This window comes from Candoia aspera, chromosome 1 (genome assembly GCF_035149785.1).
Source record: "Candoia aspera isolate rCanAsp1 chromosome 1, rCanAsp1.hap2, whole genome shotgun sequence".
NCBI classification, from domain to species: domain Eukaryota; kingdom Metazoa; phylum Chordata; class Lepidosauria; order Squamata; family Boidae; genus Candoia; species Candoia aspera.
This window is the reverse complement of record NC_086153.1, coordinates 31,470,630-31,490,307: the sequence shown is the minus strand read 5'-3', so window position 1 is coordinate 31,490,307 and position 19,678 is coordinate 31,470,630. Positions and strand designations below refer to the sequence as shown.

The 19,678-nt window shown below is 37.4% G+C and overlaps 1 protein-coding gene across 3 annotated transcripts in view; it reads right to left on the bottom strand.

The window, feature by feature from the left end:
• The window catches only part of CCDC88A (coiled-coil domain containing 88A), a 100,008-nt gene that overhangs the window by 70,149 nt on the left and 10,181 nt on the right, over window positions 1–19,678 (bottom strand). For all 3 annotated transcript variants that reach the window (XM_063301292.1, XM_063301276.1, XM_063301283.1), the window contains exons 3-8: window positions 12,132–12,240; window positions 8,868–8,937; window positions 4,079–4,137; window positions 3,112–3,195; window positions 809–949; window positions 491–660 (exon numbers count right to left, since the gene is read on the bottom strand). In XM_063301292.1, coding sequence (XP_063157362.1) covers window positions 491–660; window positions 809–949; window positions 3,112–3,195; window positions 4,079–4,137; window positions 8,868–8,937; window positions 12,132–12,240 — 633 coding nt within the window. The remainder of the gene's footprint in view (window positions 1–490; window positions 661–808; window positions 950–3,111; window positions 3,196–4,078; window positions 4,138–8,867; window positions 8,938–12,131; window positions 12,241–19,678) is intronic.

Genomic DNA, 19,678 nt, shown 5'->3' with positions numbered 1-19,678 from the left:
AATATAATGAACAAATTGTTAACAAAACATACAGTACATTTAAGACTTCTTTAATTTGGTAACATTTGATAATAATCACCAATGTTTCTTTTAAAAAAAGCTTAGGGGGGGATGAATGTTTTCCTGTCAATTGTATTAATCAGTTCCTAATAACTTCAATCTTAACTTTGTTTCAGGCTAAATTATATTCCATAACTATTACAAGAGTAGAAGATACAGGTACCCAAGCACACTAATTCTACTCCTAAAGGAAACTTTTCATCTGCTGCAGCCTGATGGTTTTGTTAAGATATTAGAAGTATTAACCTATTACAAAATAAAGGCAGGATTAAAAAAAATCCAATAAATAAATAAATAAAGATCCCCGTCAATCCAAAACCTACTTGCTAGGTCCAGGAAGCAACAAATGCTTCCTTGCAGGAGGGCAACTCCCCTTGGAGTTTCCTGGTGTTTACCAGTTTTGCCTATTGTTTTTTTACTATGTACTTACAGCTCTTGTCTAAGCCTTCTAATCTTTGCTTTGGCATCTGCTAATTCCACTGATAAGTGCTGTCTGCTTTCAGTGCATTTCATTCCTGGAGATCCACAAGGTGATTGTGCTGCTGATGCAGGAGGTAGAAAATGAAGAGAGTCTCGTTCTTCAGAAAGCTCTATGATAGTCTATGACATAAAAAAGTATTTTTCAGATAGGTATATGAGAGTAGAAACATTTCAGGTTTTGAAAATGGTTACATAGCAATTTTATCTCTTCATTTTATTAATAATCAACAAAACACTAAATAATAGAATTGAAAATTGATGACAATACCTCAGAATGCTCATCTCGTTCATCTATAAGTCTTTTTAAATGCAATGCCATGTTTTTTAGGAGAGGTTCAATATATTCTTGTGCCAGGGCATTGTCATCCATCCACTGGAGATCAAACACATTTTCCTGATTATGAGTTACCTACAAAGGATAAAATCACAATGATATAAAACTATTATATTTAAAATTTGCACTAATTAGGTGTAATGGAATGTGAAAGAAAAGATTTGGAGTTCACACTTGTTTTAATAAACAAATTAAGTACATTTAATCTATTTTTAGAAATATTCTGCAATACACTATATTCTTAGAAAAATTCACTTTTGAAGGTTATCATTCAGGCCAATTATCCACTGAGTCCAAAGCCTTCCATTTTCCCTCCATTTTCACATTCTGTACTGTTTTTCATCTTTTTCCTTCCTGACTGCTGTATTACCTTATAATTTTTTTTAACATTTCTCTTGTCTTTCTAAAACTGTATTTTCTCCTCTCCTTTGCTCTAATTAGAAATCAACTCTCATCTATTAGTGATTTTTCTAGTTTCTCTTCCAACTCACTTTGCCAGGGAAAAATAGCCTATGCATTTCAAGTCTTATCTTAATCCTTAGACATTAAAATGCAAACACGGACCATGGGATAACTAATTATTTTTTTATAATTCATCTTTTCAATTATTGTAGACTGCCCTATGCATTTGGAATACGCTGAATAATTTAATATACTACCTAAAATATCTCCATTTTTATCTTCATATTTTCTTGAAAGGGTTCATTCATGGTATCTCATCTTCCTTACCTCTGTGCATAAACAGAAAGGACATATCCCAAAAACGGATAGAATTATTCTTGTTTAGTCTAATGAACACACACCCTACAGCTAGAGAAGAAATAAAAGCGTTGTCTTTGTACTAAGTCTCCTGATCTCCCTTGTAGCCCCAACTAGCACATACTTCATTAATCTATTTTTCAGATTTTTGGAGATTTTGGAGATTATAAGGGATGACACTTTGTCTAATCCTTTCAATCTTTCTTCTCTTGATGTATTTTCTAAATTATATAGTAGAATTCTACAGGCGTATCTTGTTTAGAACAGTTTTGATGAATCCTAGATGACAGCTGAATTTCAAACTGGACCATATTTATGGCCAGAAAGAGTAATTCCTACATTGATTTGCTGCCTTATACAATCTGATGCACTTGAGATATTCTGGTTATACATGTGGAAGACACCAAGTAGGGAACAGCTGTCCTACTGGATTCAATGGGATTTATTCTTAATTATAGGATTTTAAACTCAGTGCTTATTCTTGGAAATCACTTGTGAATTACCATAGACACTGAATTAAGATTCTTTAGTTTTGAACGAGATTTTATAATGGCCAAGGCAGACATGCTTTGTCTACACTTGAAACATCTGACAAACAGTATACATGTTGCTAGTAGTGTTTTTCACAGTATAGAAATCAGCATTTTCATTTTCCATATATCACTACTATCATTTGTTTATTTATTTATTTTTTTCTGTTTCCCTTATTCATTCTATTTGGAAAAAAGATGATCAGGTACTTAAGTGGACAGAATTAGCAGTGGTCTTCCTGAATTATCTCCTGGAAACTATCCATCAGGAAGGGCAGCAACTATATCAAATGTGCCCCACATCCTACACAAGCCAGATGGCCTGGAATAATAGCACAGTGTAAGATCAAAAACCTCCATGTTCCAGAGTGTTGCTCCTCTATTTCTGGAGCGCAAGTCAATTTCTAGGGCAACCAAGCAATTTTATCCCCAAATCCAATTGAAACACATCTAAATTTCATGCCAAAAAAATCTGGAGTTTAGTCAGCATAAAATACTCAAATACTGTGTTGAAAGGCAAACTTGAAACTTGTAAATTATTACTTTCCAGCTAGGTCAAGTTATGACCTTTTAAGAAAGGGTTTCACCTAACATTCTTGTCCACAGAAATTTTAAATAAATAAAAATTGAATAATTCTCCTCTCTCAGTTTGAGTCTCTTTCTAAAACTTTTCCAACTACTTGAGTTTAATGCCTGTTTCTGCAACTGTTGTAGCCTTAACAGCTTCTCAATGGCTTTTCCAAAGTCATATCCTTGGCTGCTTACATAGACCCATCAATCCTATGGGAAGAAGTGGCTGCTCTTCTTTTATATTTAATCAGAAAGTACCTACATAATCTTTTTTCAAATGCAATACACATTCTGCAGAATAAAATATTACCAAGACATTTGACATTTCAAGGTATTTCTTAATAAGTTAGGATTTTATAAAAGTAAACAAGGTATTACCTCTTGTATATGGGCAGCAACAGCTGCTCTTACATCAAAATCTAAACTCTGTATTCTTTCAATGAATTCTTCTTTCTTCTGGCACTAAACATAAATATTAATCAGCATTTACTCTATAGGTAGCTAAACAAAATAATTAGAAACACCCTTCACCTTTTCCCTCAGTAACATAGTGCACCTGAAATACCTAAGGAACACTCTATGGCATAAAAAAAAGTACTTACAGGAAGATTTGTGATTTGTTCTTTCTCATCATGCTTTGTATTTCACTGTCTTTCAACTCCTTTGTGAGTTTAGTGTCCACAATTAGGAACATAGTGTATCCCCTTAGAGCAAGAACAACTAAAACATACTTTGAATTATCGCCTTCCTAGTCCCATTAAGCACTAGCCATCATGGTTGTCTGCTAGATTAAAGCAATGATCAATAAATCTACTTTAAAAGTTTCTACTGCAGTGCAGTGGAATTAAGTTACGTTCTCATTTTTATTAAGCTTTGATTCCAAATCCCCAATTTCTTCTTCTCATGGACTAGGACATCCTAAGGGGCTGTTTCTTGCTTTATCATTAAGAGTTCTTGGGTCCTTCCCAATCCAGGAGATTTAAACATGTAGTGTTATTTGGTGAGTTTTTCTACCATAAACATTCAGTAAAAAAAAATCCTAACAGAAAACATGTTAGCCATTTTTTATTTTTTATTATTTGCTTTTTAAAATAATGACAGAAAAAGAAAAAAAATTACACAAAGATACATACATTGTAAAAAATACATAGCAAGTCTTTAAAAAAGTAGGAAAAATGTAACAGAAAAAAATAAAAATATGAAATATGTCATTACAACAATAAACAGTTACATGTTAGTCATGTTGAATTATAACTCCATTCATAAGACTAGGAATGTGAGGAAAGCATTGTAAATACCACTTAAGTAAATATTGAAACTAGTTCTATAAATTAGCAGACCTTACCTGAACAGCACAGCCAAGCAGAAGTAGTAGGAGTTTTTTTATTTCTTCAGTGCCTTGTTCTGAAAATAATTTTAAATATTTTAAAACAATAAACTGGTTTATATTTGTAGTAATATTGAAGATCCCTATCTTTAACTTTTTGGGCTAGCAACAGTTTGTGCCACGTTAAGACATATGGCTGTTACTCAAGATTGCCAGTATGATATGAGAGAAGTTAGGAGATAAACTACCCCTTCTTCAGTACTGTACAACACAGAGCTGGTTTCTCAGGGCTATATAACTAACCTCTGAGCATCTCTTTCTTTAATCTTAAAAAATTCCTTTTAACTCTACATATACAGTCAATGAGCAGAATACCATAGGAACAGATGTTCCAGTTTTCACATTTTTTATTCCTTTTTGGATAGTATCTTCTTAGCATCCAAAACTGTCAACAGCTCCAAACATGACAGAAATCTTCTTTCCCCCACTTATACCCATGAAAATCAAGGCAGGGCAATCCTTAACTTGTAGAGTCCTTGGTGATCAACCCTGTTCAACAGTTCAACTCACATATTCATAAGCTACACATATTCTCTTCTACTAGAAACCTGAGTTTCTTTCTCCCTCCCTCCTTCCTTCCAGGGATAAGCTGTTGTTTACCCAACAACTACTGAATTCCTTCTTCAAGGTCATCTCCATACTCCTCTACACTGCATTGAGTGATTACAATATAGCAATAACCAGTTAAAAATTAGATCCATTCCCACAAAAATACAAATCACATGACATCATTTAAGGATAGCATACTACATTCAGTCCCAGATGCCATCATGAAGAGCCATGTTTTTACAGGTCTTTGGAAACATTATATATGTATGTATGTATGTATATATGTCTCAAATTTGTACTACCACCCATCTCCCCCCAAGGAGGGACTCTGAGCAGCTTACAATAAATTGATCAATTAAAACATTAAAACAACAACAATAATAAAACATGCAATATAATACAATACAAGATTAAAAAATAGAAATCTAGATGGCTATAAAAGATCATAAATATTAGGGGAGCACTCTAAGGTGCCAGCCATCTCCAAGAATGACTCCCCCACCCTCCCAAGCATGGCGGCAGAACTAAGTCTTCAGGGACTTCCTGAAGGTCAAAAGGGATGGAGCTAGCCTGACCTTCAGTGGCAGGATGTTCCAGAGGGTGGGTGCCACTGCTGAGAAGGCTTGTTTCCTGGACCCCGCTAGATGGAATTCTCTTACAGACGGGGTCCACAACATGCCCTCTCTGCATGAACGGGTGGGACGGGTTGATGTCATGGGGATGAGACGGTCCCTCAGGTAACCTGGCCCCATGCCATGTAGAGCTTTAAAGGTGATAACCAACACCTTGAATTAGACCCGGAAGCAAACTGGCACCCAGTGCAGCTCGCGCAGTAACGGTGTTATATGTGCCGACCTAGGGGTACCAAGAATGGCCTGCGCGGCTGCATTCTGGACCAGCTGAAGCTTCCGGATACTCTTCAAGGGTAGCCCCATGTAGAGCGCATTGCAATAGTCTATATGGGAGATGACCAGGGCATGAGTAACTGTTCGAAGGGCTTCCCAATCCAGGACAGGGTATAACTGGCGCACAACACGAAGTTGTGCAAAGGCCCTCCTGGCCACAACTGCCACCTGCTCAAGCAGGACTCATGAGTCCAGAAAGACCCCCAAGTTACACACTGGGTCTATCTGGGACAGTGCAACCCCATCCAGAACTAAAGAGAGCAATTTCCCTGATATAGAGAAGCCATTAACCCACAGCCACTCCGTCTTACCAGGGTTCAGCTGAAGCCTGTTGTTCCCCATCCAGACCCCAGGCACTGAGAGAGGGCAGTCACAGCATCACTTACCTCACCCGGGACAGAGATGCATAATTAGGTATCATCAGCATACTGATGATACCTCACCCCGTGGTGATGTATGATCTCACCCAGCAGTTTGATGTAGATGTTGAAGAGGAGCGGAGAGAGAACTGAATCCTGCGGCACCCCACAAAGGAGGGGCTGAGGGTTGGACCTCTCACTCCCTATTAACATTGACTGAGACCGGCCCTGGAGGAAGGAGGAGAACCAGCGCAAAACCACACCACCCACCCCCAACTCCATGAGCCACCCCAAAAGGATACCATGGTCGATGGTATCGAAAGCCACTGAGAGGTCAAGAAGAGTGAGGATGGATGCACTGCCACCATCCCGCTCCCGCCAGAGATCATCCATAAGTGTGACCCATGCTGTTTCTGTCCCATATCCAGGCCTGAAACCTGACTGAAAGGGGTCTAGATAATCTGTTTCATCCAGGATCCTCTGGAGCTGCAATGCCACCACTTTCTCAACCACCTTCCCCAAAAAGGGGAGGTGGGAGACAGGACGAAAATTGTCCAATGCAGTAGGGTCCAGGGATGGTTTCTTGCGGAGGGGGTGCACCAGCACCTCCTTAAAGGCTGCCAGAAACACTCCCTGTCCCAAGGATGTATTAACCATCACCTGGGCCCAACCACATGTCACCTCCTGGGCTGCCTTCACCAGCCAGGAGGGGCATGGATCTAGGTGGCAAGTGGTGGCATTGGCAGTCCAGAGGATCTTGTCCACTTCCTCGGGTCCAACAGGATCAAACTGTTCTCAGATAACTGGGTAAGTATATTCCCTCGGCATCTCCTCAGACTGTGCCTTACGCTTGGAGTCCAACTCTGAATGGATCTGAGCGATTTTATCCTGCAGTTGCACAGAAAACTCCTCCACACGGCCCTGTAGGTAGGTCACTGGGCCCACCTTTCCCAAAAGGGATCGAGTGATCTTAAACAGGGTCGCCAGGCGGCATTCTGCGGACGCAATAAGAGAGGAGAAATATTGACGTTCCGCCACTCTTACCACCACAAGGTAGGCCTTAAGAGTGGCTCTAGCTTGTCTTCAGTCGGATTTGGTTTAAGTTTTCCTCCAGCGGCGCTCAGATTCTCTTAACCCTCTTCAAAACCCTCAACTCCTCTGTAAACCACAGGGAGTGTTGGGTTGGGCGGGGCAAGAGAGGTTGCACAGGTGCGATCCAGTCCAAGGCCCCGGCCGCTTCCTTATTCCAGGCTGCGGCTAGGACCTCCACTGGACCGTGCAGCAGATCCTCAGGTATAACCCCCAGCTCCTTCTGAAACCCCACTTGGTCCATTAGTCACCGGGGGCAGACCAGTCAAAGGGGTCCCGCCTCCCTGCGGAGTGGAGCAGCATAAGAGAACCTCAGGGCCACCAGGGCGTGATCTGATCATGAGAGTGGGGACAGATCTAACTCTCCCCTCAGATTACGTTGCCACTGCTCCGACAAGAAGACCAAGTCCGGGGTGAGGCCATTGTCTCGAGTCGGGTCCCGAATAATCTGGGACAGGCCCATAGCTGCCATGGTGGCCATGAGCTCCCAAGCCACCTCCGAGGCATGCCCCAGAGATGACAAGTTGAAGTCCTCCAGAACCATAAGCCTGGGGAACTCCACTGCCAGCCCTGAGACGGCCTCCAGCAGCTCAGGCAGGGAGGTTGCCACGCAGCAGGGAGTCTGGTACAGCAGCAACTCCCAACTGTTCTCGGGAACCCAACTTGAAGAATAGAATCTCACAGCCGGCCACTTGTGGAGCAGGGCCCCTGAAGGCCACTACGAACTCTCTGGTGACAACCACCACCCCTCCTCCCCTGCCCTGGTGTCCCGGCTGGTGCCATACCTGAAACCCAACTGGGCACATTTCTGAAAGAGGCACCCCGCCTTCTGGGCCCAGCCAGGTCTCGGTAATGCACGCCAAGTCTGCCCCCTCCTCGATTATCAGATCATGTATGAGGGGGCCCTTGTGAATATGGGGGGCATAGTCTGAGGGTAATTTCAGAGGAAGGGGGCATCACCAAGAGTGCCCAATCACTAAGTCCCTGAAGATTACATTCTCCCAGTGATGAGAACTCCAAGCAAGCTTTCTCTTTGTATTTTACCAGAAAAGCCCTGAGCTATATATGGCTTTAAAGTTTACAACCAGCACATTGAATTGCACCTAGAAGCTGACTTGTACCAATGTTCTGTCTACTATTTTTATCCACCTTTCCCTGAATGGTTAATTCTTACCCAAATTCAATTCCACACTAAATACAAGAGAAATGTAGTAGCTAACCCTCAGCTATGAATCAGAAAGTTTCTAACTCAAATCTTGTCTTTGTCACTTGGATGATTTTAGGTGAGCCACCTTCTCTCCCAGCTTCAAATGGAGAATAATACTGACTTATTTTACAGAGGTAATGTAAGAACTGTAAGTATATGTATTTGTACATTACAAATACACAATGCATGTAAAGCCATATAAACATTTGATAGTATTATACAAAATTGTTAATAAATATTTATGATTGTCAGACTTCAGGCCAGGCACAGAAATAAATCTTGACTCGCTAGATATTTAATTCCATATTCAGAAACTTGCTTACAGCATAATCTCATACATACAATATTGCCAAATACAATACAAACAAAAATGAAGTATAGTTTCTCCAAAGCACGCTAATAGAAATCTATATATAGGTCTAGACTATAAGGTTTATATTCAAAGTTTCCTTCCACCACTCCACTTTCCTTAATGAAAGCATAGGTGGCTATTGTTTTCAAGGTGATGGAAACAAATGAGATCTATTTACATAAAGTTCCTCTCTAGCCTGAGAACAGCTATTTATTTCCTTGCCAGCTTCAACAAATAACAATTATTTATGACAGCATGCCTGTTTTAAACTGGATGCAATGCTTACCTGAAAAGGGATTTTTTCCAATTATTAAAACATTTGGCAAAGGCATCATGATCAACTGCTGCAGTGTCTCCTATGGAAACAAATTTAAACTTTTATAAAATCTATATAAGGGCTGGACTTTACATATGTTACTGACATCATATGTTCTTGAGCGCTTGTATTAGAATAAGCAATAAAATTATCCCTTATTTACAAGTATTTATATTGTATGAGCTCCAAGAAAGTCACCATATCTTTTCTACATGGTATTTAAATGCATCTACATTAGAGGTTTCACTTTTTGTAAAAGATGAAATACTTAAGAATATTTTTTTATACATTTCTTTCTTATAGAAGTTCTGCAAATATTTTTTTATAAATAGATATTCTTCAATTTATTGCTTGTTTTGGACACTTCTATGATCATATTATTTCTTATGCCTCATGGAAAAATAGTGTTAAACAAGAAAATCTAGAAAACTTATTAAGGAATGTTTAGGTACATATTCAAAACAATCTGTATCAGAAGTTTTAATGAGCAATATTAGAAATTAGTTCCCTTTAAGTATTTCAAGCAGAATATTTTTTTAATTGTACAAACCAAAGATACTAGGAATGAGGTGAAAACAGCAGATTATTAATCTCTGGACTGCAATAACTACCATCATTTGTAGTTGTAATTTTTTTTCCCTGCTATTAGAGACACCTACAGTACAACTCAGATGCAATAAAGGAGCTAAATATTTTTTAACTATATGGTATGAAGTCAAATCTAAGAGGAAGAAATTAATGTAATTAATGTAAAATGTAAGAGGAAGAAATAATGATGTTTTTCTAAGACCATGTGTAATCAAGCTGCCAATCAGTTGCATCTTTATCTCTCTCAGAAATAGATACCATTAAATCTAGAGGTATCTGCAGAGGCTGTCAATATCATAACGGTGGGCACTACTGGGCAGCTGAAGTCTTGGCCCTTTTTAACATGGATTGTATACATCACACAAACATAAAAAGGGACAAGGCTTTGATTGCCCAGTTGTTCCTGCCATTTTGATATCAGTGCTAGCACTTGTAGATGCCCCTGCTTAAATCCACAAAAATAAGAAAGCTCCTTGACCAGATGCATCATGGTTTTTGCTCCATTATCACTGTTAATTATGATGCCTTTTAAAATAATTATTTCCATTCAGTGAGGACTATGTAACAGTATTTTTTTTCCAGTTTTTGACAATAGGATCAACATGTGGTACTCTGCTCCTTCTGATGAGGTTACTACAAATTGAATTACGCAAGTGAATTATTTCAATTATTTCAAGACATTATTTAACTTATTTCAAGCAGATTGATATTAAACATTCTTTGTGGGAATGATAAACCCCTAGATTCCCATACCTAATTTAATTTAAATTCAAGTAAAATTAAATAAATTAATTGTAATGAATTAAGGCTGTATGCAGCCTGAGACCTCAGGATGTACACCTGATTTAAGTTTCTCTCCTATACGTAGATTCCTAACATGCATTAACTCAGGTAGTTGTCTGGCAAGCATACTAACTTTCGTCAATATTGTGAAATTTCTTACCTTAAGAAAGCAGAATATTTAAAATCCTTCTGTAAATTTAAACTTAATTTTAAAATATACAATGTGTTATAATTACAGTGGCACTTTACTGTTCAGTTGGAAATACAAATCCTTGAGAAAAAGTTCCCGAAATATCTGATTGTTATAACACTGCTGCTGTGGAAACCACTGGCGTGTAAAAAGAGTATTAAGCTTTTAAAAGTATAGGGGAAAAAAAATCCTGTCATTATGGTAATCACTTTCATTTTATAAGAGCCTAACATGCTACATAATGTCAGGTACATATAGCAACAATATGGTTTCCTCAGAAGCATGACCGGTGATGTGATCCACAATCTATATAAATATTTGTAAAGATTTGACGTGGGACAGATCATGGGATAAGGGGACTGACTCTACAGGTGAGCTGGAAGAGGATCAGTATTTAGTACACACATATGTGGTATAAACACTGACTATAACTTCTCTATAGCAACATACTCTGCTTTACATTTTAAGATTTGAATACACTCGCAATCATGTGTGGCATTGCTACAGATGATGTAATACAAGCACTGAAGGCCTGGCTGTTCCTGAGGGTACTGGGCCAGGACACTGAGTCCAACTCTGAAAGATGTTTTATAGAGAAGAAGATTATTCATAGTACATGTTTTGTTTTGAATTTGATGTTTCCATCTTGGTTTTTAAATTTGTTTTAAGCCACCAGAGCCATTTTGAATTGGGCAACCATATAAACTGAAGAAATAAAATAAAGTAATATGGATTAAAGCAGCAGTTCCCAAACTTTTTGGCACCAGGGACCGGTTTCGTGGAGGATATAATTTTTCCACAGACCAGCGGGGGGATGGTTTCGGGATGATTCAAGCGCTTCCTCTTTTTCCTGACATTTTATTCTTTTTTCTTCGCCCCGTTTGGAGATAACAGCCAATGGGCTTGCTTTCTCTGACAGGAGGCAGAGCTCAGGCGGTAATGTGAGCGATGGGGAGCAGCTGTACATACTCAGGCTGTAAATTCGCTCACCTCCTGCTGTGCGGACCGGTTCCTAACAGGCCACAGACCGGTACCGGTCTGTGGCCCAGGGGTTGGGGACCCCTGGATTAAAGAATAAAAAACTCTTAGTTATTAAACTATTTTATCCCACTCTTCAGTTCATAAAGGAACTCAACATGGCCTCAAAAAAGCAGTAAAAAGATAATGTTTGCTCTCAGGTTTACAATCTAAAACAGGTAACAGAAAAAAATGGGATTGAGAGAGAAGAAGAAAAAGCAAACTCTAGTTCTTAATGACATATTTTATTAGCCCTCTACCACTGAAACTTTCAAAAATGATTTCAATGATCCTTTCAGGATAGAAACCTCAGCCTACTGAATCTACCAAAAGCAGAGGGCAAATATAACAGATCTGGGAAGAGGAGAAGGAAACAACATTGCTACATAACTGATAAGATGGATTCGTCTGCTGCAAATGACCTTAACTAGTGCTACTAATTAAGATTTTCTAGTCCATTATGTTTCATTTCTAATTTATTCCATGTGTTAATGTTTCTTTGAATTGCCAAAGAGAAAACATAAAGTTGATTATCAACAGTTCATAATATAACTACTAGTTTTAGTTGTCAAGGCATTGTCTTTTGTGGTCTTCCAGGACAGATAATTGGATGGTGCTTAAACTATAAAATACTTTAAAGGAAATAAATCACACACCTGATAATATGATTTAATTTGCCTTATTAAAATAGACAAATTTTGAATTCGAAGTGATGCATCATTGTTGACCTTCTTATTTATCCTTTGACTGGCTGCTTTAGGGTTTCTGAAATTAAAAAAATGAAATAAACAAGTACTGTCAATTTATTTGAATTTCAAAAAGGAAAATTTACAGATCAGCAAACAGTAAATACTAAAACAGGGAACTGAGGCTTAATTTATAATTTACATAATGTTGGAACTACACAGTATGCGCATTAAGCATTGTTTACAGTACAGATGTTAAGTGTTAATGCATGAATCAACCGTTTTGTTGCCCACAGTTCCATTTTTTTTAAAGAAGTCACAGAAGGAGAAGCTTAACATGATTTCCACTATAGCTGAATGCCCAGAATACATGGAACAAAACATAGGCTAAGAGAGTCATTTAAAAGAAAGAAGCCTGATATTAAGAGCACTTAATTGCCACGTTACATTACATTGTGCTTTTTCCTGCTTTGAACAAACATACAATATGCATACAAACATTAGGACAATTTTCCAGAATTGGGGAAACTCCAAAACTATAATATAATCTAAAATATTCAATCTAAAATAATTAGCAAACTGCATTGTAATACAATAAACAAGATTTCAGAAAAAATCTGAATGGCTATATGGACAATTAAAGAGATTTGGCAAGTAGAAAAGATTCTTTATTGCAAATATTCTCAATCTTAGTAAGATAAAGAAGTTTTTACAAGATTATTTGCTTCTATATATATACGTGCTACTCTAGGGCTTAAACTCTAAGCTTCTTTTCTCCTGCCATTTTTGTACTACATGACTGTTTCTCACACTACCTGGCTATTTACAACTGGCCCATTTTTACATAATGATCCAAGGGTAATTATTGCCTTGCTAGCTCCAACTCTCACATATGTGTTACCTACAGTGACCTTACTTTCTTTATTATTTAATAGGACAGTCCTTTATTTCAGAAAGCTGTCCTTTAGATTTATTTAATTTAATTATTTGTTTTCTTGGCTTTGTGCTTGAATTTTCCTTTGTAAAGCAAACATAAAGATTTTTTTTTATCCTTATGAACCTCTTTCAGATTTGCCCCCTTTTCAGGTTTCTCCTTTATTCTTTCCAAGAAAATAAGGTCACTGTAATGTTACCAGATGTGAGAATAATTTGTCTATTGGCTCTCTCTACCATCAGGCCTGTCCCATCCAACTAGGTCAACCTGCAAGGATATAGTAGTGACTGCCTTCAGTTAGAACTTGCTGCTGTCACCTTCTTTTCTTCCCCCAATCTAAGGTTATAGGAACAAAGCCCAAAGAAGCAAAATGCCTTCTCCTTTCTGTTAAACTGAAGAACAAAAGGGAATCTTCAACCCATTATCTTGTTGTCCATCTGGAGAGGACTTCTGAGTCATGTTAGCAGGTTACAAACCCCAAGAAACAATTTAGTACCAAAATATTTGTATAAAAGAATATTTGGACTTTATTAAGAACACCCAACAGCAAACACAGATAAAGTTTAGGCTTAAAGAAAAGGATTATGCTTCAAATAGACCAGGGGTACAACAGCTAGACCCTCCAAGAACATAATTAGGCCTGAGACAAAAATAGCTTTGAGGTAAATGATAATTTGCCTTGAACAAATACAATGTAAAAACCTTAATGACACTTTCTCAAATTGTCACTTCATCTTTGTGTCTGTGTGCATTTAGATGTTCAACTACTACACCTTTGCCCCCTCCTCCAAAGAATGTACCATGACTGACAGTATCAAAATCTACTATATTATAAATTAAAAGATTAGATTAATGAAGAACACTATAACATACTTTGAGTTTTGCAAACTGAGAACATTGGTTACCAGTATGCTTCCAGGTCTAATTCAAGATTCTGGTTTTGACCTTTAAAGCCCTTCATGGCATGGGGCTGGGTTATTTGAGGGACCACCTCTTCTGATTACATCTGCCCATCCCATGAGATCTGGCAGAAAAGGTGTTGCAGGTCCCATCTGCTAAGGAGCTACATCTGGTGGACCCAGGAGATAGGTCTTTTCTGTCATGGCGCCTACCTTATGCAACATTATCCCCCCTGATGGTGAGGTTGGCTTCATCCCTGTTAACTTTCCTTAAGTCCCTCAAAACTTGGTTATGTCATCAGGCCTGGGGGTCCCAAGAGAGCTGCTGGTGAATTGCTCCAGACATGAGTTGCTGAGGCGGCTCCACTGTTGTTAATATATGTTGTTCTCTCGCCTTTTAATCATAATATTAATACTTTTAATTGATTTTTTTTTATATTACTGTTTTTTAGTTTTTTATTGTACGCCGCCCGGAGTCACATTTTGTGAGATGGGCGGCCATATAAATATGATGAAACAAACAAACAAAAATGGCTAAGATTTTATAGCCAAGATTATTTGGCTAAGTTGTCTGATATGGCTTCCTAAATTGTCAAACCTAGTTCAATAGCAAGTTCAATAAGAAATTAGATGGAGTTAGATTAGAATTCTTGGATTCTTTTCAGGAATAAAAAGACTACAGGAAGGATTAGCTTTTCCCCCCTGTAAATTGTGTCTCTGATTTTGATTAGAGTTTTTGTTTAGTTTAAAATGGTTTTGTTTAAAATTGCTTTGCGTAATGTGCATGATCATATTCCTTCTCAGTGATCCATTATCTCCAAAAGCATGTAGAGATGAGCAGCCACTCTTTCTCCAAGTAAAATACACCCAGGACTAGACTGTTCTTCATATCATCTAAGTCCACAGAGGGTTCCTTACATAGTAACTTTTTCATATCAAGTGCTTTGATATACATATAAATGATGGTAAGCTCAAGAATATACTTGACACGTTATTCTTTAATGGACTACAGATAATTTGCATCAAAATACAATTGCTTCCTTCATAACAGAAGCAAAATTTACCATTGTTTTTAAAAATGTTATTCTGAAGTTTTTTTCAAAAAACAACATAGTTTAAAAAATGTGGTGTGACCATTACAACACATATACTGTCACAGGCTTTTCTTTCACTGGTGTGTTGGAAGCTTCAGATTGTGAAATTTTAACAAAGTCCTTGGAATCTTTTTTATTATAAGTCACTGCCATCTCTATTCAGTTGAACATAACTGAACATAATTCATAAGGGCATGAAGAAAGGAGTTTTCAATTAATGTTATAAAACCCAATCTGATAAAAATATAATTTAATCTAAGTTAAATGTTTGGTTTCTTGTTAAAACTTAGTTTAGTTTTATGTACATCAATTAGAAAAACATACTCATTTTTGTAATCATCCAGAAGACTTAAAATTCAGTGAAGAAATATATAAATTCAGTTAAAAGATGACATTCTTCTTATTAATAGAAGGGCTTCCATCAGCAGAAAGAGGGCTTGATTTTTCCCTCAGCCCTTGTACCTCATCCCTTAAAATAGGGGAGCAGAGAGAAGGAAAAGATGTTGGATGAGCAGAATTTCACTCATCAACATTTTAATTTCACTCAACATTTCTAGCAGATGAATTTCCAGGGAAAGGATGATATGAGATTATAATTTAAATACAAATTGACAGTAATTCAATTTCTACAGTGTTACTGGGAGAAGATCTATTTTTAATATGCAACGTTGTACTACACCTCCCTTAATTTTTACTTCTATTTCTGCCTGAGTTTTAGCAGAACATTACTGTACCTAACATATGTATATTTGGGGAAAGGGATCTACAGGAGTCCTCGTTTAACAACCGAGGTAAAAAATGGCAATCACGTGACCATGTGATGCTGCAATGGTCATAAATGTGAACTGGCTACCAAGCACCCAAATCATGATCGTGTGACTGCGGGGACAGTGTGACGGTCATAAGTGTGAAGACTGACCGTAAGTCAATTTTTCAGCACCGTTGTAAGTCAGAGCCATCACTAAATGAATGGTTGTTAAGCGAAGACTACCTGTGCCTCCATCATAATAGCACAGCACTTATTATACGTAAAGACACCCTCTGTATCACTGTTTAAAATGATTAGAGTAACGGAAGTAGGAGATAACTCGTATCTGAAACCATACAAAACTGCTTCCATGGAAGTTAAACAGTGCACAACTAAATAAGTCAGTGATTTTATGTAAAAAATCCTTCAACAATATGTATCTAAAATATACAGAAATTCACTTGGATATCAGGATATATCTATCTACCTATCTATATCAGGCAGGTACTGGCCAATCAACCAGACATCGTGGCAGTAGACAAGGACCAGAAGACAGTGGTGGTGATACGTGTAGCAGTGCCAAGTGATAGCAACATCAGGAAGAAGGAGTATGAGAAGCTGGAGAAGTACCAGGGCCTGAAGGAGGAATTAGAGAGGATGTGGAAAGTGAAGGCCAAAGTGGTTCCAGTGGTGGTAGGGGCCCTTGGGGCTGTGACTTCCAAGCTGGGAGAGTGGCTCCAACAGATCTGAGGAACAACATCAGAGGTCTCTGTCCAGAAAAGTGCAATGCTAGGAACAACTAAGATACTGTACAGAACCCTCAAACTCCCAGGTCTCTGGTAGAGGACCCAGAGTTGAGTAAGACACATACCACCCATAGGGGTGAGAAGGAATTTGTTTATATATATTAGACTATATATATATGTATATGTATATGTATATGTATATATATGTATGTGTGTATGTATGTACGTACGTATGTATGTATAATAGGATATATATATATATATATATATATATATATATATATATATAGTATATACAGTATATATTAGATATATATACTGTATATGTAAATAAAAATAAAAACAGGATCTATCTATCTATCTATCTGTCTTGAGGTCGTCCAAATCCAAAAAGGCTTTTGGTGACTTACAACATATTTGGTACATGAAGTTAAAAAAAAAACACAACAACATTGAATAACATAGCCCTAAATATTCTAAAAAATGAACAATAAAAATATTGCTTTTAAAGTATTTTAAATACCAACATAAAACCATTTTTTCCTGCACTGTACTTAAAAAGCAATAGGGATGAAACAATTTCTGAATAGCAAACTCAGTAGTTAAAATAGATAGATGTATTTTAAGGCAACAATTCCTATATAGTTCAGTAATTCATTCTTTAATGCAGAGAAAAGCATAGCAAAATAGGGCAAATTTGTCTAGAAGTCATAAGTAGTGTAAAAGCTAGCCTTAAGCTACTGTATTTTTAAAAGCAACCTACATATGACAAGTTACATTAATTTCAATTGGGGAGAAAACAGATAAGAACACTCAAAATGTTGTTTGTTAAAAAAAAAGCACAGGAAATAGATGAAAGTCTGTCATTTCTCAAAATCTATCAGTATTATAAGTTACAGATTCAACCATCACATAATCAGGGATTAGGTATCTTTTCATTCAACAAAATATCACAAATAAGTATGAAGCCATTACGCTATCAGATTTCTAAATCTAAAACAGACCACAAACCAGTTGTGTCTTTTCTTCCCCATCTGTTCACTGAAGATACTCAGTAACAAAGCATACTATTTTTCCATATGAACTTTTGAAAATTTATTTTTACAGCTATACAAATCTATTTTGAATAAACAAAATAAATTGTTCTATCATTCATACCTCTGTCAGACTTACATATAAATTATCTCTCCCTGAAACATTCTAGGAAGAATACATCCTGAAGTAGTCTCTATTTTGCTTTTTTAATCGATTTCAACACCACTTCACAGAATGTCCAAACAGGCATTCATTGTTTTATACATATACGAGATACTAAAATCCAATTAAACTATCTCATTGAAGATATTAACAGCGTCCCCCTCCCCTCCCTTCCTTCCTTCCTTCCTTCCTTCCTTCCTTCCTTCCTTCCTTCCTTCCTTCCTTCCATTAACTATCTAAATTCATATACTTTAGTGTCACATGCACCTAAAAGAATTATAACATTTCCATTTTTGGAAGAAGAAACAAAGAACTGTACAGTATATTCATCAGGGGAGTCTTTGACTAATGCAAACATGCCTAAAGACACCAAAAGGCCACATTTTCAAAGACGTTAACAGTCTTGAGTAATTTAATACTGTGATTTGATTCGATTTATGCTCTACAGTGAATGAATAATTTTCAGTAGCATGGCAGATTTTGCCAGTGTGTTTATACTTATTTGCTCATGTGACCTCTTTTGTATGTTAAGATCTGATTAAAAATGAAACATTTATCCAGATTATTCTATTAAAATTGTGCAATGAGCAAAAATGAATACATGTTGTACATTTTGTTGATTGATACAAGCAGACCACTTGCTGGAAAGTATATTCAAAACTGGGTATAGGTAAATGTAAGTGGTGCTTAAAAGATTGTGAACCCTTTTGAATTGTCAATATTTCTGCATAAATATTACCTAAAATGTGAGCTGTTCTCCACACAAGTCCTAAAACTAGATAAAGAGAACCCAATTAAACAAATGAGTCAAAAACATTATACTTGTTCATTGATTTATTGAGGAAAATGATCCAGAGCCAGTTTGATGTGGCGGTTAAGGTGCTGGGCTAGAAACCATGTGAGTTCTAGGCCTGCCTTAGGCATGAAAGCCGGCTGGGTGACTTTGGGCCAGTCACTCTCTCTCAGTCTAACCCACCTCACAGGATTGTTGTGGATAGGAGGCAGGAGAATTAGGTACGTTTGTTGCCTTTAGTTATATAAATAAAAAAGAGGAATAAAAATATCATCATCATCATCATCATCTTCCTAGACTACTAGCTTTTGTTCAAAGAACAGGTGGCAGCCATGCCTAGGAGGAGATTTGCACAGATCCATCTTGTGCACCAATTACGCTGATTCCTATTCAAAATTAGTCATGCTTTGGTCACTTCCTGTCTGCATTATTGCAATGTTCTGCACTTGGGACTGTCCTTAAAGAACATGCAGGTAAGTTATGCACATATCACAATATGGACATGTAGTACCACTACTTTATGAGCTGCACAGGCTGCTGGCAGGCTTCCAAGTATAATTCAAGGGCTGGTAATCACCTATAAAGCCTTTTATTACATAGGGCTGGGTTATCTACAGGACCACCTGTCTGTAATCACCTCTGCACATCCCATGAGGTCTGACATGGTGAGGCAGCTTTTGAGTCCCCTCCAATAAACACTGACATCTAAGGGGACCCAGGAAGTGTCTTTTCTGTTGCAGTACCTGCCCCCCAAGATTGGGATGGCCCCAACTTCCATAAGAAACTGAAGACCTAGTTCTTCCCCCAGGCACTGGGCAAGGTTGTAGGGTGAGCCCATCTTAGTGTTTCGATTATATGTTTGCTCAGTTGCTCCAAGCGTATTGGGTTATTTTAATTGATTTAAATTGCTTTTACTGTTATCCTATTGTTTGTTAGCTATCAAAAGTTGTGTGTCAAGTGGACAGCCATATACATTTCAATAACTAAATAAAACAGATTTCTTGCAAACAAGCTAACAAAAGAGGATTATTAAGACCTATATCTCCCAAATTAAATCGTCAAATGGGAGATTTATACACAATTCCAAAAGAATCATGGAAAGTTTT